This window comes from Hylobates moloch, unplaced genomic scaffold, assembly GCF_009828535.3.
Source record: "Hylobates moloch isolate HMO894 unplaced genomic scaffold, HMol_V3 SCAFFOLD_3, whole genome shotgun sequence".
NCBI classification, from domain to species: Eukaryota; Metazoa; Chordata; class Mammalia; order Primates; family Hylobatidae; genus Hylobates; species Hylobates moloch.
This window is the reverse complement of record NW_026652278.1, coordinates 144,645,604-144,668,450: the sequence shown is the minus strand read 5'-3', so window position 1 is coordinate 144,668,450 and position 22,847 is coordinate 144,645,604. Positions and strand designations below refer to the sequence as shown.

Sequence of the window (22,847 nt, the reverse complement as noted above, 5' to 3'; positions counted from 1 at the left end):
AAAACAATAAAAAAGAAGGACCAAATGAAAAGGTTTAAAAAAGCAATCTTAACTCCATGTTTTCCTATTATCTTGGTCCACATGGTCAACCATAAAAAAATGCCTCAAACTAGGTAGTTTACAAACAACATAAATTTATTGCTCACAGTTCTGGCAAGTCCAGGATCAAGGTACCAAGAGATTCTAGTGAGGGCTGGTTCCTCCTAGATGGCACCTGCTATGTGCCATCTATGTCCTCAAATGGCAGAAGGGGCAAACAAGCCCCCTTGGGCCTTTCTTTTTTTTTTTTTGAGATGGAGTTTTGCTCTTGTCTCCCAGGCTGGAGTACAATAAGATGAGCTCGGCTGACTGCAACCTCCGCCTCCCGGGTTCAAGCAATTCTCCTGCCTCACCCTCCCCAGTAGCTAGGATTATAGGCACGCATCACCACACACAGCTAATTTTTGTATTTTTAGTAGAGACGGGGTTTCACCATGTTGGCCAGGCTGGTCTTGAACTCCTGACCTCAGGTGATCTGCCCACCTCGGCCTCCCAAAGTGCTGGGATTACAGGTGTGAGCCAACGCATCTGGCCAGGCCTCTTTTATTAAAGGTACCAATCCTATTCATGAAGGCCCCTTCCTCATGACCTGGTCACCTCGCAAGGGCCCCACCTCTTAATACTACTGCACTGAGGATTCAACTCAGCACATGAATTGGGAGCAATAAGAAAAACTGAATGCATACCTTTGTGTGCAGTGTTGTAATAAATGTGAGGAGAAATACCACACGTGGTTCGCGTATATCACAACGCTGCACACAAAATCGCACATCCAGGCCAGGCGTGGTGGTTTACACCTGTAATCCCAGCACTTTGAAAAGCTGAGGTGGGTGGATCAATGAGTCCAAGAGTTTGAGACCAGGTAGGGCAACATGGCGAAACCCTGTCTCTACAAAAAATACAAAAATTAGCCGGGCGTGGTGGCATGCGCCTGTGATCTCACCTACTCGGGAGGCTGAAGCAGAAGGGATGGCTCCAGCCCAGGAGGCTGAAGTCGCAGTGAGCTGAGACAGTAACACTGTACTCCAGCCTGGGTGACAGAGCGAGACCCTGTCTCAAAAAAAAAAAAAAAAAAAAAAAAAGGGTACATACCCGTTTTCTCACTGCTTTCCTTTCTCATGATTGAATTTTGCTAAGTTTGCAGCAGCAAAACATCTGTTACCTTCTGAGATTATTCTGGCAACCCAAATTTCAAGTTTTGCAACAGATAACTCATAACGATCTTTTAAATGCCATTTGAATTATGTGTCCTCAACATACTACATCAAGCACATCTCCCATTTTACAATCCATGCTCCACAGTTTTATAAAATATTCCTGCTGCTTTTCCTTCTCTGATCAGCATTTCACAGATGGACGAGTCAACCAGTTAACTGCAAATTTTGGAACCTTCACCTTCCAGACTATTTATGTGCAGGGATCCTTGGGTACATGCCTTTCTACCCTCTGCCTATGCTGAAGCCAGATAATTTTTTAAATATTCAATGAATTATACTAAAATCCATATTTAGACCCATATGTAAGGCAGACCCAAACATATAATCAGCCTGTACTTTTTACCCACTCACATACAAAAATCTAAAAATTATATGGCCCTATTGTCTCAGTGAAAATACTTTTAAATTACTACTATCATCTTAGTCTCAGTTTTCTTTTTCATAATGATTCAATTGACATACATAAAACAACTGTATTTCTTCTCTCAATTTCAAATTTTATTCCTAAACCAGAGTTATTTTCTCTTCACATGGCACTAAGAGAACAAGTTAAAGAAAAGCTGATGACATATTTCTGTCTAAACCTTCTTGCTTAGCTTTCTATCAGATATACTTTCTAGCTCTATACTGGAGAAGAGGCAATTATGCCTTTGGTACCTTCCACACCCTCTTATCCTCTTTGAGGGAGTCTGACCTCCTGAATCCACTAACTCCCCAACCCTGGACAACGGGCTCTTGACAACAGGCAGAGAGTAAAAAACGTAAAACCAGTAGAATATCAAAATAAAGACATTCCTTTCTAAGAACAGTTGACAACTTTACAGCCACTTAAAATACAACAAATAACTCACATAACGTATGCAATTTAGATGCAGAAATATTATAGTCAAGATTTTTTTCTTCTAGAGGAATGCCACAATTATTTCTTAGGTTTAAATTTTTTAAGTTTTTGTTTTCAGGTATAGCAAGCCTTAAAAAATACTTTAGGCTGGGTGCAGTGGCTCATGCCTGTAATTCCAAGCACTTTAGAAGGCCAAGGTAGGCGGATCACGAAGTCAGGAGTTCAAGACCAGCCTGATCAACATGGTGAAACCCTGTCTCTACTAAAAATACAAAAATTAGCTGGGCTTAGTGGTGCATGCCTGTAGTCCCAGCTACTCAGGAGGCTGAGGCAGCAGAATTGCTTGAACCTAGGAGGCGGAGGTTGCAGTGAGCTGAGATCGCACCACTGCACTCCAGCCTAGGCAATAGAGCAAGACTCTGTCTCAAAAAAAAAAAAAAAAACTTTAAAATTTATTTTTCTAAATCACAGTAAAAGTGAAAGAAATTAACGTAACTGCCTTTTAAGAAGTTTTTTTTGATATTCAGATTTTTTAATACTGGTTTCTAACAAAAGACCAGCTAAAAAAATAAATTAAGTTTCATCTACAAACTCTGAAGTATTTTATACCATAACACCACAAGAGTAGGGACACTGTGTGTGTTCATGGCCCTATCATTTACTGGAACACTCAATAAATAATGTTCAGTAACTATTTTTGACTAATGGGAGAGAACTATGGGCAAAAGGAGCAGCCTTAGAAAGTGACTTAACTAAACTCACAGATCCTAGGATAAATGAAAAATGAAGGAGAGAATCTACAGCCAGGTATGGGGCCACAGATGAGAGGTCAACAAGGATACCAAGACAATTCAATGTACCAAGAACTGTCTTTTCAACAAATGGTACTGGAACTACCAGACATCTACATGCAAAAGAATGAAAATGAATCCCTTCCTCACACCATATGTTAAAACTTAAAGTCAGGATGCGTCATAAACCTAAATGTAAACTATAAAACTTTAGAAGAAAACATAGGAGTAAAGCTTCATAACATTAGGCCTTTTTAGATATAATATTAAAATCATAAAGTGAAAAAAGAAAAACAGAAAAACTTGACTTCATCAAAATTTAAATATTTTGTACTTAAAAGGGCATCATCAAGAAAATGAAAAGACAACCTATAGAAACGGAGAAAATATTTGCAAACCATGTACCTGATAAAGGTCCAATGTCCAGAATTTAATACATTTACTACTCAACAATAAAAAGACAAACACAATTTTAAAATGTGCAAAGGATATGAACAGCCACTTCCCCAAAGACGATATAAAATGGCCACTGAGCACATGAAAACATGCTCAATGTCATTATTCATTACAAAAACGCAACTCAAAACCACATGAGACACCACTTCATGCCCAGTAAGATGGCTATTTAAAAAAACAAACAAAAATGGAAGACAAGTGTTGGCAAAGTTGTAGAAGACTGGAATCCTCATTGCTAGTGGGATTGTAAAATGATGCAACCACTTTAGAAAACAGTTTTACAGTTCCTCAAAATGTTAAACATGGAATTACCATATGACCCAGCAAAATTCCACTCCTAAGTATACACCTAAGAGAAAAGATATGAAAGATATGTCCACACAAACTTACACAAGAATGTTCATAGCAACATTATTCATAATAGCCAGAGTAGAAACAATGAAAATGTCCACCAACTGATGATGAATGGTTAGGCAAAATGTGGCATGTCCTACAATGTGTATTACTTGCAATAAAAAGGAATGAAATACATGGATGAAACTGAAAACATGCTAAGGGAAAGATGCCAATCACAAAAGACCATACATTTCATTTATATAAGATGTTCAAAATAGACAAATCTTTAGAGACAGAAAATAAGAGACTGCAGCAATGAAAATGTTCTAAAATTAGACAGTGATCGTGAGGGCTCCACAACCTGGATATACTAAAACGGATGGTATACTTTAAGTGGGCAGATTTGTGGTATGTGAATTATATTTCATAACACTGTTTACAAAATACATTTTAAAAACACAAAAAAGAAAAAAAACAGAGCTTGGTATCTTCTGAAGCAGAAACAAAGACCAAGAAAAGCCAAGGCACTGCCAAAGCAGGCTACACTGCAGGGAGAGACAGAGACGTAGCCTGTGAGGACAGCCCCAGAGCTACCTCGGGCCAAAACTCCACTCAACCACTGCTTCCCAGGTGAGGTGCAGGGAGTACAATGGGAAGCCCAAACAGACGGTCCCTGTTTTCATGCAGCTTCCATTCCATGGGTGATGGAAAGAATGGTGAAGCGATTGCATCATGTGGGCATGTGATTATTTAATGGATATAAGTATGGGAGCGGAAGTCTAGATAAGTATGGGAGCAGAAATTAGGATGGGGAGAGAGGCAAAAGTCCCTGAAGAGCTCAAGCGTGAGTTGAAAAAGGAAGGATGAAATAAGGGTTAATTTGGAGAAAAGTTGGAGGTGGAGGTTGAGAACATTGCAGACACAAGGGACCTGTGGCAGGAGGGAAAATGACACTGCACAAGTGAGCGGGGGAAGGCTCTTGTGGCCATGAGCTAGAGACTAAGAACAGGTGGTGAGCAATGGGGCTGAACAGAGACAGCAGCCAGACCACGCAGGCCTTACAGCTATAAGCGGGATTTGGTTTAAATTATAAGACCTACGGGAATGCACTGAAGGGTTTCAAGCAGGGGACTAATGTGGTCCAACTTGAATTTTTGGGAAAGAGGTAGGAAGGGACTAAAGTAGATCCTGGCAGTTAATGGGATACTATCAGTTGGCCATCAGAGAGATGAGGATGCCCTGGGTGTGGTAAAGGGCAGGAGGCACCATGAGAAGTACACAGGATCTGCCAGGCCAGGGGGATGAGAGAATGGGTATGCTGTTCTAGCTCTCTAGGAGACGACAGAGTCAGTTTCCTCTCTCCCTTCATTCCACTTATCCTTACATTAACCCCCAGTAACTAAGGTATTCTGAATACCTGTCTCTATTCCAATATTTAGATCTCCACTGATGAGGCATCTGGCCCTCCAAAAATGCAAGCCACAGCACATCAGTATCAGTCTCCTGCTTAAAACCTTTCAACACATCCCCCCCTGGTTTTAGGATTTAAACCAAATATAAATTTGCAAATTAAAAGAAGTCTTCCTTAAAATTCTGCAAGGAGGGGCTTTTCAGTTTTATAAAAATAAAAATACTATTTAAAATCCCTAAGAATTATGTACTTGGTGATAAAGATCCCAGATATAACCCTAGAGGTAAATTAATTTGGTTTTTCTCCCCAACTGGAATGTAGGCTCTATGCAGATACAAACTCTAGACCAAGGCCTGGCACAAAGTAGAGGCTCAGGAAAAGTGCTGAATGAATGAAAGCCCCAGGTACTAATGGTACTAACTACAAATTCTAAGCAATGTTCTTTATTTACCAATCAGAAAGAACAGGTAAGTTTCAAGAGCTTTTCTCAATTATAAAATTATCCAGTTACAAGGAAATATGGATAATCAAAGGGAAAAAGTAGCCAACCCTATAAAATGATTCATGAAATGTATATTAAAAGAATTTAAACTTATCGTTATACATCTACTACAACATCAGAAATAGCTCTTCCCACCAAGCCCCATCCGGGCAGGGCTAGAAGCAGGACATCCTTAGGGGCCTGTTGTTACTCGTGACCATGGGGGCTGCCTCCCTGAAAAGCAAGCTGGTAAGATTTAACAAGCTCTACAAAATGGTTCACAGTCTTTAACTAAAGTATCTCTCCTCTTTATGAAACATGCCCCAAGGAAACAGAGGATTCAGAAGGAAAATTAAAGAAACTTATAAAATAGGTATATGGCCTAATGGTAATAACAGTGAAAAACAAGAAACATTTCAAAAGACCAACAGTAAGATTAAGCAAACTCTGGAATATCAACACTGTGAACTCCATAGCCATTAAAAAGAAGTTACGTGGAATCCACTGATATTTTATATATGTATATTATTTCTATATAATTTTTTCAAAAAGCAGAAAATAGTAAAATAACCAATTCTGAGAAGGTTACAAAGTTTGGTGGCCATCAGCATTCAAAGTAAATCTATTAAAATGACCTGCATTTGAGATAGCTGAATGCTCTGGACCTTTGGAAGCAGAAAATAAGCATTTGGTAGCTGCTTTGCAGACCCTTCTGTAGAGATTCTACGAGTGCCAATTCCAGACACCTGCAGAAAAAGAGAGAGAGAATTGCACCTCTGTTAGAGTTTTAAAACACATTTGCCATAATGCTAAAGCACGTCTCCAAAGGAAATCTGTATTCATCAGCATGGCCTTCAAGACTCTACTAATCCAATTATTTTATTTATCTTTGTCTACAAAAAACACAATTAATGTTTCAGAAATACAGAATGCCGGCTGAGCACGGTGGCTCACGCCTGTAATCCCAACACTTTGGGAGGCCCAGGGAGGTGGATCATTTGAGGACAGGAGTTTGAGATCAGCCTGGCCAACATGGTGAAAGCCTGTTTCTGCTAAAAATACAAAAATTAGCCAGGCAGTGGTGGGAGGCTGAGGCAGGAGAATCGCTTGCGCCTGGGAGGCGGTTGCCGTGAGCCAAGATCACACTACTGCACTCCAGCCTGGGCAACAAAGTGAGACCCTGTCTCAAAAAATAAAAAATGAAACAGATTAGAATGCTGTATTTAAGCTGAATATTCCTCACTATAGCAAATCTGGTCACAAGTAGGCAACTCTTCTGATATGGGACCTCTTTAATGGAATCCAGTAAGAAATAACCACAAAAATTACTGATCTTGGAACTTAAATTACTTGATGCCACATCTTGTTAAATGCCATACCAGGTACCATTTAAGGTAAAGATTCCTATTTCTGAGAATAGCAACAAGATTCTTCAAGCTCCCTTCCTGGTACCTTGATATGAATAGTGAGCTCCCTTGGAACCAGCCTCCAAGCACACAATCAATGTCTCCTAATCAGAAATATTCCTGAGCCAAGGAGGGAAGGTAGGCAAAATCACTAGAGACTGTCCTTAGAGCGCCTCCTTCTGAATGCCCGTGGGGTGAGAGCCATGAGTTTTGAAAGCCTTCTGTATTTTATGACGGGAAACTGTGTGACAGATTGCCTTGCTTTGTTCTAGTATCCTCCAAAGATCCACAGTAGGACTATAGCTCTGTCATCAGTAGGAAAGCCAGCCAACTGTGGCATGTCAGGCAGAAAACGGTGAACGCTGATGATTTTAACATCACTAACAGTCTTGTATTTTACCGACATAAACCAGGTGACAACATTTCCAAAAGTCTTTTTAAAAATATACACACACACCCCTACAGTTAAGTCACCAAAGTATGTGACAAAAGGAAAAAGTTACTCACATGATAGGAAAGGACTCCATACGAAGAGGTATTAATAAATAAGGAACTTTCAATGCTTCCTTCTTCAGTAGGTAAGAAAATAATTCTGAAGGAAGTTTTCCCCATTGCTGGAATTACCTGAAAGAAAGGTCCCCAATCAGCCATTTGGAATGGCCTCCTTTGATAAACTGTCTTTCACAGACTTTCTTTTTTTGACAATTTCTGTTAACAGACATTTGTATATCGTGCACCCTTGATTTATCAGTATCATGAATCCGTAAGAATCCCCAAACTGATCAGCATCCAATTATCTGCTCTTAGATATTTCCTATATCTAAGAGGATATAGCAAATATTACCACTGACTTAGGATGAATCCTTTCGCTTCAGACTGGAGCTGTGAGTCTCACATCTTTCCTTCCCCTCCTCTTCCACCCCCACAGGTCCAACTGTCTTTGGCTAACACAGTTCTATCTCTACTTAAATATAGACAATAACCAACGTGCAAACATGTAGATATGTAATAAAAATCAGGAACAACGTTTACCCAGACAGACTGTCATAAACCAAATATTGGGCTTCCCCTTACAACACATCCTTAGTCCCAGCTGTTTTTTTTTTTAAGTACATAATATCAGGCAGACATAGTAAGCAAAATAAATAAAAGCCTACTAGCAATTAGGATCTTCACTAAACGTTACAGATCACTGAAATTAAAACTATGAGAAGACTAAGTTTGAGCCCTGTGTTATGGTGCCAATCAGCTTTACAAGGAGCCATTCACTATACCTTGCAGTTCTGCATTTAGAAAGGAGACCTAAATTTCCTAGTAGGCTTGAGAGATGGAAGAGGTCTCAACTATAAACTTGTGTTAGTTACTAAATGCCTCAGAGTTTGTAGTCATTCAAGACAAGTAATACAAACTTTCTTTAGTCACAATAGAGCCATGTTAAATATATATACATTACTACACAGCTGAGAGTCTTCAAACTCTCCCCCAACCCCCCACCTCCCCCGGCCCCAGTAGATATCAAAAGCCACCAAAATTATAAAAATGAGCAACTGGAAAAGTAAATGCTAAGGTAAACACACAGAAGGAAAAGGTTTGGGTAGCAGAAAAAGGGGGAGACAGGGAGCAGAAAGTAAAAACTTCAGGCCAAAGAAAGCAAGAAAACCTGGCAGCCTGCCACGGCATAGTTTCCAGGAGTCCATCAACACCCACCCTGCAGGGAACGGGCGGCACATGGAAATGTCCAGCAGCTGCAAACACTGAATTCACCACAACCTCGCTGTCCCTACTAGGGTTGTAAGCATGGAGAATCTTTGCTGCAGGATGTCCCAGGAACCTAGGAGGAGAAACAAAGAGAAAAATCAATGTATTGTGTGGTTATAAATATTACCATACATATATATGTATTATTATATATATACACACATATTTTTAAACCCAGAAAGCTGTTGCTGTTCATCACAAAGTTAAATTATCCAATCGTGTTGGTACTAAAGCATTCAATTCACAAGTCAAAAGTCATACAACAAAAAAAAACTTTATTTTATAAGGCTTAGGCCAACCCACAGTAGCACTCCATTGGTTTCAGTGTTAGAAAAATTTAACCCATCTAGGCCATTAAAATGCTTGCAAAAACAAAACAAAACAAAACACATGTAGGCGCTCACTGGCACTTCTCGGACCCGAGTCTCTAATTCAAATGAAAATATGTTTAGGTGAGAAACCGTACTCATAGAAAAACCCAATTTTTCTTAGGGTTATGTTTTCTGAGTAAGAGACTTTTTGGGGAGGTATGTATTTTCAACTCACAAGGAGATGTTATTTTATTAGGTCTTATAAAAGGAAAACTTAATTATGGCTAAAGGCCATTCTTTTGAGAAAACTGAAAATCCTGCAGCACTTTGCAGTAGAGGTTCTCATCCATTAAGTTATGAGCCTTTCCAAAAACTCTGATGAAAGCTCTGGCTCCTCCCTCCACAAACATACACTTACAAAAAGTTTCATACACAGCTTCAAAACCTTCCACAAACCTCAGAGTAAGAATCCCTGCTCCGTGGCAAATACACTAATTCATGAAGGGCTTGATACTAATTCTTTTCGGCAGCACTCTCCACCTACAATGTCTTGGCTCTGATAAAGGAATTGCCAAGAGGAAAGGAGCTGGGCTCAGGCCCACCTACCTGGAGCCACCTACAACGCTCCCTCTAATCACTTAACTGATTCCTACTGCTCAAGACCAAATTCAGTCTCGTTCAATTATGTTGCAATGAACAGAAAGCCAGCAAAAATTTCACTAGTCATTTCTTCAGTTTTAATAGCCTCAGTGGCAGAGAGAGCCAAATATACAGCTGTCATTCGGATGGCCTAGAAATAAAATTATATTCTAATTTAAGCTGAATGAATTATATCTATAGTTGGAATAAAATTAGAAAAATATCAGCATAATGAATGAATTAGGTAAAATTAGGTAAAATCTTTGATATTAAAAATGTATCCTTCAGGAAAAATGAAATGGATGTTGCTTCTCTTATACACAATGAGATTTCCAAAATACTATATTACTACCATCAAATCCTTGGAATTTTTCTTTTGGCTTTCACCCTTACTTTTAATCACTAGTCTTAACAAAAGGTTTAATATATCCAATGTGTATTTCAAAACATAGTTCTTCACATCCCATTACAAATAAAATACCACATCAATGTGATTAAAATCCTGATTTTTCAAAGTGTTCTTAAGTAATATCATTTTTTAAAAAAATGTTCAACACTACCATACACATAAAGGGTCACTTCAGAAAAGCCTTACCTCAGAGCAGTGGGCTCGTATCTGCCTTTCTTCCCACAATTAAAATTAAATAAATAAGGACTTCTGTGGTTTTTGGTTTTAAGTAAATAATATCAATCATCAAAGTTATTAATACTTATCCTCAAAGCTTTATATCCCATTTACATAATTGAAATACAAGGTTTCTAAGAATACAAATGTCTATCAGAGAAATACATGAGAAAATAAGAATGCAAAACAGCAATGCTACAGAGCCAGTGACTGCACCACCAGAAATCTCTCCAGACCTAACAGAGAATGCCAGCTGAAGCCTAGTCACCACTGTGCTATTTTTATTCTATTTTTTAGATTCTATTTTTAAAACTGTTATGAGGATATAAATTTCCTTCACTAGTGACAACTGGAAGATACTCTGTTAATTTAACACTACAAAAGAATGATTAAAATCTCTAGGAATGATTAGCACTTTTTATCTTAGGACCAGCAGAATATTAACCCTTCACATAAGCCCTAAGAAGTAGGCAGAAGGCAACCAAGTAACAAGATCCCGATTTTACAACCCCCCAGGAAAATCAAAGCTATGAAGAGGGTTGGGATTTGCTCAAGGCCAACAGCAAAATAAACCATAGCAAAAGCTGAACTGGGACAGTGAAGAAATCAGGAGGAGAACCCTCAGGCTAAAGTTTTACTCTAATGTCTATGTATTAAACCATTTGTCAGACATAAGGTAAAACTCAACTAATCTTAAATGTGTTCTAATTTAGGCTAAAGTTTGTTCTGAGTTTTTTTTTTTTAACTTCAGCAAAATGACTAATTCTCATAATCATATTCCAGATCTCACTAACAAGAAAAATAGCATTATGAGAGCTCTTAGAAATCAGAAGATTTATTCTACCACTTCTAGTGAAATGACCTTGAACAAACTGCATTCCTTCTCAGCAACAAATGTATGAAAACATTTGTAGTACATGCTCAAATACAGAGATATTTGAAAACGATACACACAGACTCAGATAATGCCTGTTTTCACTGGACTGATATAAAATTCAAATGACAACGGACATGATTACACTTTGGGAACCATAAGTACTATATAAATGTAACTAAGTCCTCCAAAGGTGATTCCATCTAAAAATCAGAAATCCTTTCAAATCAAAGACTTTCAGCATTCTCTCAGCATGCGTCTAGCTATTAGGACCAGAGATTAATGCATATTGCTAATTAACAAAAGTGTATCATATACAGTCGGCTCTCCATATCTGCAGATTCAACCAACCTTGATTGAAAGTGTTTGAGGGAAAAATAAATAAATAAATAACAATAGCAAAAAAAAGAGATAACAGTATAACTATTTACACAGTATTTACACTGTATTAGTCATTATAAGTAAACTAGAGTTTTTTGTTTGTTTTTGTTTTTTTGAAACAGGGTCTCACTCTGTCATCCAGGCTGGAGTGCAGTGGCATTATCATAGCTCACAGTAACCTTGAACTCCTGGACTCAAGTGATCCTCCTGCTTCAGCCTCATGAGTAGCTGGAAGTACAGGTGTGCACCACCAAGCTTAGCTAATTTTTAAAAAATTTTTATAGAGACAGGGTCTCACAGTGTTGCCCAGGCTGGTCTTGAACTCCTGGCCTCAAGTGATCCTTCTGCCTCGGTCTCCCAAAGTGCTGGGATTACAGGCATAAACCACCATGCCCGGCCTCTAGAGATAATCTAAAGTATATGGGAAGTTGTATGTAAATACTATGCCAGGGACTTGAGCATCCTTAGCTTTTGGTATCCATGGGGGTCCTAGATCCAATCCCAAGTGGATAACGAGGGACAACTGTAAACATAACCCCATGTGAATCGACTATAGGATTTTTTTACGTTACTGAAGAGTAAATATTTTAGACAGCCAGGATCCTATGAACTGGAATTATTATCCTAATAGCTATACTTACTGCTACTATTATTGTATCTACCAATCTATAACATATATTCTTTTAAAGTAGGTCCTGAATCAAAATTTCTTTTCACAATAAAGACTTTTTTTTTTTTTTTTGAGACAGAGTCTCCCTCTGTCGCCCAGGCTGGAACTCAGTGGCATGATGATCTTGGCTCACTGCAACCTCTGCCTCTCAGGCTCAAGCAACTCTTGTGCCTCAACCTCCCAAGTAACTGGGATTACAGATGCTCACCACCATGTCTGGCTAATTTTTGTATTTTTATTAGAGTCAGGGGTTTTGCCATGTTGGCCAGGCTGGTCTCGAACTCCTGAGCTCAAGTGATCCGCCCACCCCGGGCTCCCAGAGTGCTGGGATTACAGGTGTGAGCCACTGCGCTCAGCCTCACAATAAAGATTTTTCACAAAAGTATAGCACCCTCTCAATTTAAAACGGATGAGGTTACGATAAATTCAGCTTATTTATATTATCAACTAAACTACTAAACATTCAGCTTCTATTAAACTTTCTTTATATAAGAGTAAAAATATAAAAAAATCAAAAAAGCAGACACCTAGAATTTTATAAAGTCAGCAAAGTCCCAGTTTTCTCTTCTTCCCTTTATAGAATCTTTTTCTAAAAAGCTTAACATGGTCCTTTTAAATTCCAAGTTCAGGCTGGGTGCAGTGGCTCATGCCTGTAATCCCAGCACTCTGGGAGGCCAAGGAGGGTGTATCACTTGAGGTCAGGAGTTTGAGACTAGCCTGGCCAACATGGCAAAACATTGTTTCTACTAAAAATACAAAAATTACAGGCATGGTAGCGGGCGCCCGTAGTCCCAGCTATTCAGGAGGCTGAGGCAGGAGAACCGTTTGAACCCAACAGGCGGAGGCTGCAGTGAGCCGAGACTGCACCCCTGCTCTCCAGCCTAGGTGACAGTGCAAGACTCGGTCTCAAAAAAAAAAAATTCCAAGTTCTTTCTCCTTCACTGCAGCTCTAACATTTTGATGATTAGAAAGGAATGTAAAGCAAGTAATCCAGATGCATAAATGCATAAAGGAGGGCACACCAGGAGCCCACCCTAACCCAGCCCAGATGCTCTCCTACGGCCATGGTTATTTCATTCACAAAACTTTGCTTGTCACTCAAAAGGCTCTTCATGAAATTGAAGTGTTGTTTGCCAGCCCCGGAAACAAGCAGTGCTTTTACCTCTCGCTCTTGAAACTACTAATTAGAAGTTCTATCTTTTCAATGCAGCTATATTCTGCAACCAGGAAGCTTAACACTTGAAGATTCAAACTTTATCACAGACAACAAGAGTCCTTATGTTGCCTTCTCTCTACAGTGTCACCCTTCCTTAATTTTTCCAGGTTCCCAAGTTAGGCCCTCAACTGACACTCAGATCACACTGTCTTCATCTTGTGGATCTTTACAAGATACTGTAAAGTCATTACAGTTTATGCACTGCCTTCCCCATCTTGAGTCTCCAAAGTCTTAATCCTAACAACTGTAAGCATGGTGCAATTTTGAATCCAGAAGGCACAGCAAGAAGTAAAACCAAGTGAGTAAATGAATCTAGTGTACAAAAATTCAGAGACCATCAATATTTAGAGTTTTTCATTATAAAATAACCGGATTTGTTTTGGGAAAAACAACATTGACTTCTTATTAAATTCCAATCACTATAAAATATTAAAAGGTATACTTATTAAAAATTAAAGAAGGCCAGGTGTGGTGGCTCACGCCTGTAATCCCAGCACTTTGGGAGGCCGAGGCGGGCAGATCACGAGGTCAGGAGATCAAGACCATCCTGGCGAACACACTGAAATCCCGTCTCTACTAAAAATACAAAAAATTAGCCGGGCGTGGTGGCGGGTGCCTGTAGTCCCAGCTACTCGGGAGGCTGAGGCAGGAGAATGGCATAAACCCGGGAGGCAGAGCTTGCAGGGAGCAGAGATCACGCCACTGCACTCCAGCCTGGTGGACAGAGCAAGACTCTGTTTCAAAAAAAAAAAAAAAATATTAAAGAAAGGGCTGAAACAATTCTTGTACTCAAAATATTCACAAAAATATTTTCACAAAAATATTTCTCTTAAGTCCCAGGATCAATATCCCTTCATATTATCAATATACCTAAAATTTAACATTGTACATATATGTAAAAAAATCCTGAAAATAAATAGTATCAATAAAATGAGTTTTAATTATAAAGAAAAGATACTTACTGTATTCCAAAATCTAAAACTGATGGCTGAAAATGTAAGCCTTTTCCACTAAATAGTTTGTCCGAGAAGCTAAAAAAAGAAGAGAGAGATTGATTTTGTTGTAGTTTTAACATTTAAATGCTGAGATATAATGTACTTAGACTAATGACTCTCAATGCATGACACATAATTTTACTCCCTTATAGATTTTAAATGATAAAATTGAACTATTAGAAGTCTGGTATAATTCTAGAGTTGTAAACCTTAAGATAATTTAAGATTATGGTTAGCAGAACTTCATATCAAATGTACAGATTTTTTAAGCATTCAGACAGAAATAGAGATGGATTTAATTTGTAATAGCCTTCATTTCTGGGTGAATTTGGATGACACGGCTATTTTCATAAACCCTAAATCAGGAAATGACATACAAGTAAAGTTGGCCTGGGGGAGGGGACTGTGGCCTCTGACTTTGTTAAGACTTCTTATAACAAGGCAAGGGCAGTGTCGCATAGCTGGTGAGGCTGCAACCATCACAAGGCTGCAACCATCACAAGCCTGATAACAATCATACAGAATCTCACATGGCAGGTCACATTTCAGTTATTAATCATCACTATGATTTCATTTTCCTTCACAGTCAAAAGGCACAAATCAATATAGCAGAAAAACATATCAAAACATTTTTAAAAACATGTAACAGAAAACCATAATAAAGATACATGACATATAAACATACTTAAAAACATAAAATACAAAATATACATATGAGTATCAAAAAACTGTCAACTTCTATATGACATTTTAAAAGCTGTATTAATCTAAAGAGGTTTAACTGAAGAAGCTCCTAAAGGTAACACGAACAACTGTTTTCAAAGACTGGAACAAGCTTTCCAAAATAGAATCTTTTTGGCCAGAGGCGGTGGCTCATGCCTGTAATTCCAGCACTTTGAGGCCAAGGCAGGCAGATCACTTGAGTCCAGGAGTTTGAGAGCAGCCTGGACAACACAGTGAGACCCTATCTCTACTAAAAAATTTAAAAAATTAGCCAGGCATGGTGGCATGCGCCTGTAGTCCCAGCTACTCTGGAGGCTGAGGCAGGAGGACTGCTTGAGCCCAGGAGTTTGAGCTTGCAATAAGCTATGATAGCATCACTGCACTCCAGACTGGGTGACAGAGCAAGGCCATTTTTGAGACCTGACTCAAAAATAAATAAGTAAATAGAATTTTTCCATTTTCTCCTCCCACCCAGCAGCCATCAACCAAGCTGGTTCAAAGGCCGGTCCAGGAGTGGAAATTTGACTTTTAAACCTGCTGGCCAATAGGCTTTGTGACCTTTCAGCAACTCTTTCCAAGGACCCATTTTTCTTGAAAGTACAAACAATGCAGAGACCTGAGAACCCTTCCAAAGTCCTTGTCTCACAGGAAGAATCTAGTTGCAATCTTTTCTTCCTCCCTTCACTTTCTGCCTTTATCTAAGCTTCTCCTTCTCCATCCTCTCTCCATTATAGTCTGTACCTCCTTTATTCTATCTCCAGCACCAGCTGTATTAATAATAAAGTGATGCTGCCAGACGCGGTGGCTCACGCCTGTAATCCCAGCACTTTGGGAGGCTGAGGCGGGCGTATCACAAGGTCAGGAGATCAAGACCATCCTGGCTAACACAGTGAAACCTCGTCTCTACTAAAAATACAAAAATTATCCGGGCGTGTTGGTGGGCACCTGTAGTCCCAGCTACTCGGGAGGCTGAGGCAGAAGAATAGCATGAACCCGGGACGCAGAGCTTGCAGTGAGCCAAGATCGCGCCACTGCACTCCATCCAGCCTTGGCGACAGAGCGAGATTCCGTCTCAAAAAATAAAAAAATAAATAAAATGATGCCTTGGGCTCCATCTGCCTAATTCTTGTCAATCTCTTCACTTGTTTTGAACACGGTCAGAGAAGAGGTATGCTATTTACTCAAACCCTAAAAGGCCAGCACTAATTCTACAACTGGCTTGCGGAGAAGTTGCCTCCGGAAATGATGTGAAGAACCACAGGTGGTAACGAAGGTGAAGAGGTGCCCACAGCAGGTCCACCACAGGGACCCCACTCCAGACAGAGCTGGCCAGGCTCAGTATTTCAGAAGCAGAAAAAAAAACAACAGGCAACTTCATGCACCAAAAATAATCTTGAGAAAAGTCAGGCTACTGCATAGGATAAAGTAATTAATGACAGTCTTCTTCCTGTCTTGTGCACTGAAAAGTGAATTTGCCATCAGATTTTACACAGCTTCCACATGAACAGACGAGGTTTGGAGGATTTAAGTAATTCACCCAAGGTCACATAGCTACTAAAAGGCAGAGCCCAAATTCCAATCCAGATCTGTGGAAGTGGGAAACATGAGCCCTGTGTCAAGTTCAGGCATTGTATGACCTATCCAAGGAACTGGTGCAGTCTGGCCTGCTGATGAGGGCTTGGGAAGCAGAGCACTCCAGGCCCATGGCCATCACCTTCTAGCCCTGAGAGTATCAGTCACTTAACCTCTCTCAAGTCCTAACCTTATTCTCTGTAAAATGGAAACGATCTACCCCATAGTTATCATGAGAATAAAATGAAATAACAGGATGAGATAAAATGATGTGCCAGATATGAAGCAAAGGCTTCATTAAGGTCAATAAATATTAGCTCATATTACTAACAGGATGACCCTCATCTAATAAGAAAAGCAAAGAGAACAGACGGAGAAGCTGATTGAGCTTAAAGTCAACATCGACCTCTGGAATTAAAAGTCCCAAACGGGATGGTAATAATTAGCTCTGAATATTATAGAATAAATTAAATATAAACTTGGGCTGTCTCATATTCTGATAGAGGTTTTTAAATTCCACAATTAGAAAGTTTTACATACCCAGTAAAAATCAGACATTTAGGGCCAAACCTAGAGTAATATGGTAGAAACAGCCAGAGTGTCTCTAACTTCAAAGAAAACTCTATTTTGATCCCAAATAGAGAAATAAAACCATGCCAATTTTTTTTTCTCTAACAGTCATAAAATAAGTTATTTTTCTCATTGGCTGATTTCAGCTTAATTGACTTTACAGCTTGAAAAATACTATATTAAGTTATAAGGAGTTTTAACGTCAGTATATAAATTTAAAAGTGCTTGCAGGTAAAACTATTTCAGACATAGGTAATGATCTGGAGAGTACTTACACATGCATATGTTTCAAATATTTGTTTGTTTTTTGAGACAGAGTTTCACTCTTGTTGCCCAGGCTGGAGTGCAATGGCGTGATCTCGGCTCACTGCAACCTCCACCTCCTGGGTTCAAACGATTCCCCTGCCTCAGCCCCACAAGTAGCTGGGTTTACAGGCATGCGCCATTAGGTCTGGCTAATTTTGTATTTTTAACAGAGATGGGGTTTCTCCATGTTGGTCAGGCTGGTCTCAAACTCCCAACCTCAGTTGATCCGCCCACCTCGGCCTCCCAGAGTGCTGGGATTACAGGCATGAGCCACTGCGCCTGGCTCAAATATTTGTTAAAAAACTGGGGGAGTGTGGGAGAGAACAAACTGCTAAAATTTGGTCAGCTACAGACATGAACAATTATCCTCAAATATCAGTGCCAAGAAATTATATCCTGTTTGAAATGCCAAAGTTCACTTCAAAGAAATAACTTAAATCTCAAGAACTATAGCAATAAAAGATAAAATTTCCTTTTTCCTCCTTTCTTGCAAAAGTCAGCATTTCACATTTTACCCTTCTCATGTTTCACCCTTAGTAATAATGATTCATTTATGTCAAAGACCACCTGGCCTCTTTTACTCTTAGGAGTCCCCACAACTTGGCACCAAATAATTACATGCATCTTGTAGAAATCAATTATAAATTTAAGCCACATATTTCTAATTTTCACCCCTTCTCCATCTGTAAGATAATTGTAAAAAAAAAAAAAAAAGCTCCTAGTTAAGAGAAAAATGGACCGGGTGCAGTGGCTCACACCTGTAATCCCAGTACTTTAAGAGGACAGGGTGGGAGGATTGCTCAAGTCTAGGAGTTCGAGACCAGCCTGGGCAATACGGTGAGACCTCATCTCTATTACTATATATATAATATATATATTAGCTGGGCTCAGTGGCACACGCTGGTAGTCCCGACTACTGGGGAGGCTGAGGTGGAAGATCCCTTGAGCCCTGGAGTTCAAAGCTGCAGGGAGCAATGACCACACCACTGCACTCCAGCCTCGGCAACACATAAAAGGGGCCATTTTGCTTCTATAACAGGAGAAAGGCACGAGGATAAGAAATAAAGGCAAGAGCCATCTGCAGTGCCTGAGCTCTTGTTGATACAGATCCTGTTCCACACACTCTTAGTCCTTATTTTAAAGACTGTCTGTAAAGAGCTGAGCTTTCTCAGCAGCAGGACCTGTAGACAAGGATTTCCACGTCTTATTTTAAAAAAACATTGATCTTTGCCTAAGATTTTACCTGGCCTTTTTTATCTTTTAAAAGAAAACAATCTTTTTAAAAACTTTGGCCACATTTTTTTCTACAGACATACAACAAAGAAACAGTTTGGGCCTGGCACGGTAGCTCATGCCTGTAATCCCAGCACTTTGGGAGGCCGAGGTGGGCGGATCACGAGGTCAGGAGATCGAGACCATCCTGGCTAACACGGTGAAACCCCGTCTCTACTAAAAATACAAAAAATTAGCTGGGCGTGGTGGCAGGCGCCTGTAGTCCCAGCTACTCAGGAGGCTGAGGCAGGAGAATGGCGTGAACCCGGGAGGCAGAGCTTTCAGTGAGTCAAGATCGCACCACTGCACTCCAGCCTGGGCGACAGAGCGAGACTCTGTCTCAAAAAAAAAAAAAAAAAGAAAAAGAAACAGTTTGAAAAAGTGGCTGATACAAGAGAAATTTCACTGGAAATTAGAAGATACTGGGTCAGGTCCTAGTGTGACGTGAACACCAATGTGACACAGGGATTCAGTTTCTTCTTCAGCAAAATGAGCAAGCTGCATTGGATGACTCCAAGATCCTTCAAAAGCATGTAGATGCCCAGATTTCTTATTCCTAGGAAAATTAAATCTGTCTGCTGATATCAGACACACTTTAAAAAATGAGTCCAGTAACGTAGACATGGAAATGAGTTGGCTGTAACCAACTGTTCCAGCTGTTCACAAATGTTATCCAACCAAAACACGTCATTTCAAAGACAAAGCTCCATCTCCCCAGAGTGAGAGGCAGGGCCAGAGACTGCTGACCCCACCTCAAAGCTCTTGGCAATTTAATAAGGCTCAGCTGCACGGAGGCAGGTGGTCAGCTCCAGGAAGATGCTCCCCTCAGGCTTACCATCCAGGAGGCTGGACTGCCTCATATGCCCATGATCAAAACCCAGAGATCAGGAGAGTCCAAAAACAGAAGAGGGAAAACCCACCTGAGAAACTCAGCAAAGCCTTTGGAGAATGGGGCTATCTGAGTGGGCCTCAATGAGCAGCTACCATGGAGGGACACTGAACAGAGGCTGCTTCCAGTAAGGCCAATGGCAGGAGTGAAGATAGCGTGGACCACCTTGGAGAACTGAGCACAGAAAGTGCACTCGCAAGCTGACCTGCTGGCTCTGGGGGTGGAGCGAGGAGAGTGAGGCAGGGAAGCCGGTGTGAGGGGTAAGGGAAGAGGGCCAGCCCAAGGCAGAGGGCAGCCTGGGCCCCACAGCAGCTACCCAGGAAGGCTTTGCTGGCCCCATGAGGAGGGAAGCGAGGGAAACTCAGCAGACACTTCCCCAGGTGACGTGCTGTGGATGTGTGCTGGCCTTATTCCTAAGGGTTTACTCAGCTCCTGGAGAATACCACAGTTTTTCAGAAGAGGGCCTGTCCTTTCGAACAACTGAAAAATAGCTTCACCTCCTAACAGGGATCTGAGACACAACAGTGAGCACCTACAGCGAGGACTGAACTGTCTGGGTTTCCATATTCCTCAGTGAACTGGGTTTCATCCATCTCTTGATGCCCCCACATCTAGCTAGCTGTCTTTGAGATGCAAACTCTTCCAACACCTGAAAGGACAGCGGGTGTTTGAAAAACAAAAACCTTATGGCCACAGCAACAATGGCTTTAGCCGCTGGATGTCGGCAAAAGGTTGCATGGACAAGCGGAAAGGTTTCCCATCCATTTCACAAACCCCCTCTGCCTCAAGAAAGGTAACTAAGTAGACCACAGTAACCAGAATAATGTTATTGTGTCAAGACTCTGAAGTGCTCAAGGAATGACATGTTATGCTAATGAGACACTTATTGGGCTGTTCTCATTATTCAAAGAAATGAGAGATCCCACAGCTGGAAATGCTGGAAGAGACCTGGAGACTCCATAACGGCAGAGATCCCTGCATCTTTTTCTTCTAAACAGTGTGTCTGATGGGATACTTAGTCAACCACCATCTTCCTCCGAGCAGGAGACAGGTATTTCTAAGACTCAGCTGCTACCTCCTGGGACCTTAGAGGAATTCAGTAGTTTTCCATTATGCAGCTGGACTTCAAATCGATCCCTGCACAGATATAAAAAGTCCCAGCCTGGGGGGTGTCTATACCGATGCATGCCAACAATCAGATTGGTTACTCCAGGTGGCGGCCTTCCCCAGGCTCTCACTGCCTGGAAACGCCTATGAACTGAGGCAAGGCACTGAGCTTCAGGGCCTTGCTTGAAAAACAAATGGCCTAAGCTGCACAATGTATTAAATGAGTTACATAACTACATAGTTATAAAATTCTACATCATGATCTTAGTACAAGTCGTTTTTCCTTTTATTTTTAATTTAAAAAATACTTCTCCCCGGAAGTTTACTGATAGGAAAAAAACATAAAAGACACAGGCATTGCTACTTAAGTTGGAACTGCCATTCTTACCGGTCAATTAACTACTTGCAAAGAACCATTTAACAATGGAGGCAGAAACCAGTATTTATCTCCATTAAAATCCCACCAATGAGAAAAAGTTTTTTGGTAGGACATGATTTTCCCAGTTTCTTTCACTGTAGAAAGCTTCAGGCTTCAAGGTCAAAGCAATTATTAAACCAAAAGAGAGGAATCAAAAAGTCCTTGGAGCAATACCAAGAGTGGTCTGTTGGAGGCGCTCTCGCTAATAACAGGACCTGGGGATGTACAGCAGCCCAGCGTGTTGATGGCCGGCCTTCCTAAGACAGCGACAAAAGTCATCCACACTAATCTGTCCCTCACATTGCTGATGACCTATGCATCCACACTATCCAAGGAGACGTTGCGTCTGTCAGACTAACCCCACAGTTGCTCTTTCTGGATGCATCCCAGGCTCACAGCCCCCTGTCCTGCCCTCTCCAGGATTTCCATCTCTCTCCCAGCTCTGTCTCCTCCACTTACTTACATGAAAAGAATCATGCCCTGCTCACTTAAGATCCTTCTCCACCTTCCCTAGCCGCTTCAAGCCCTCTTCTTCCCTTCGAAGCCAAACCACAGGTGATCTAACAATGAGAGCAAGTAAATTTATGGAGTACTTGCAGTATACCAGATGCTGTGCCAAGCACTTTATTATATATAATCCTAAGAACCCTGTGTGGATACCAATTATCATCCATCCCATTTTCACACACAAAGATGCTTTGGGGATTTAAACAACTTGTCGAAGTGCACTTAGCTGTGGGGTGGCTGAATGGGAATGCGATCGTGCATTCACAGCCCCTTCACTACTCTGCCTCCACCTGACTGCTCTCTGGCTCCAGCCCTCTCTGCAACAACGCGGCCCTTGCTGAGGTCATAAATGATCACAGCCTGCGCAATCAAGTACCGAGCTGACTTGGCCTCTCCACTGGCTACCTACCCTCTCTTGAATGGCTCTCCCTGGGTTTCCAGGAAACCTCCACCTCCTACCTCTGTGGCTGCTCCTTCTCCCTTTCAAACTCCGCTTCCTCTGCCTATCTCTTCCATGCTGTCATTTCCAAAGCTCTTCCTCTACTCTTTTCTCACTCTAGCCTATTGCACCCATCCAGTGGGTTTGCCTATCAGCCACAGATTAATGCTTCCTTCACTGACATTTGTGATTTCTGTAGCTGTTCAGCATCTTCCTTTACTGCATTGGTACATTTCCCACAGTCATCCCTCCTGGATTCGGAAAGGGCCAGATACTAGTTTTACTTAGCCCCACTAACAGCTGGGGTGCTAGCCCATGACCCAGACTTCTCCAGATTTACCCGCCTGAGGCAGGGCCTCCGCAAGCTGATGCCACAAGGAAGCAAAGAAGTTGAAGAATTTGTCCTGGGGGACCACAGCAGTACTGCAGCAGGGTAAGTGATGGGGTGGGGTTCTCAGCAGTCTATTTCCATGGAATACTTTTGGCTGTGGCTCTAGCTGCTAATTCCTCTTTTTGCTGGCTTGTTTTCTGGGCCTGGTTCTTTGGTCTTCCTAGAGATTCTGTCAGCTGCCCAACATCTTTTCAATAAATTCCTTT

The 22,847-nt window shown here is 40.9% G+C and overlaps 1 protein-coding gene across 5 annotated transcripts in view; it reads right to left on the bottom strand.

The window, feature by feature from the left end:
- Positions 1-22,847, bottom strand: part of TMEM131L (transmembrane 131 like) — a 171,350-nt gene that overhangs the window by 72,740 nt on the left and 75,763 nt on the right. For all 5 annotated transcript variants that reach the window (XM_032148459.2, XM_032148462.2, XM_032148470.2 and 2 more), the window contains exons 4-7: positions 14,415-14,483; positions 8,686-8,809; positions 7,486-7,602; positions 6,208-6,318 (exon numbers count right to left, since the gene is read on the bottom strand). In XM_032148459.2, the coding sequence (XP_032004350.1) occupies positions 6,208-6,318; positions 7,486-7,602; positions 8,686-8,809; positions 14,415-14,483 (421 nt within the window). The remainder of the gene's footprint in view (positions 1-6,207; positions 6,319-7,485; positions 7,603-8,685; positions 8,810-14,414; positions 14,484-22,847) is intronic.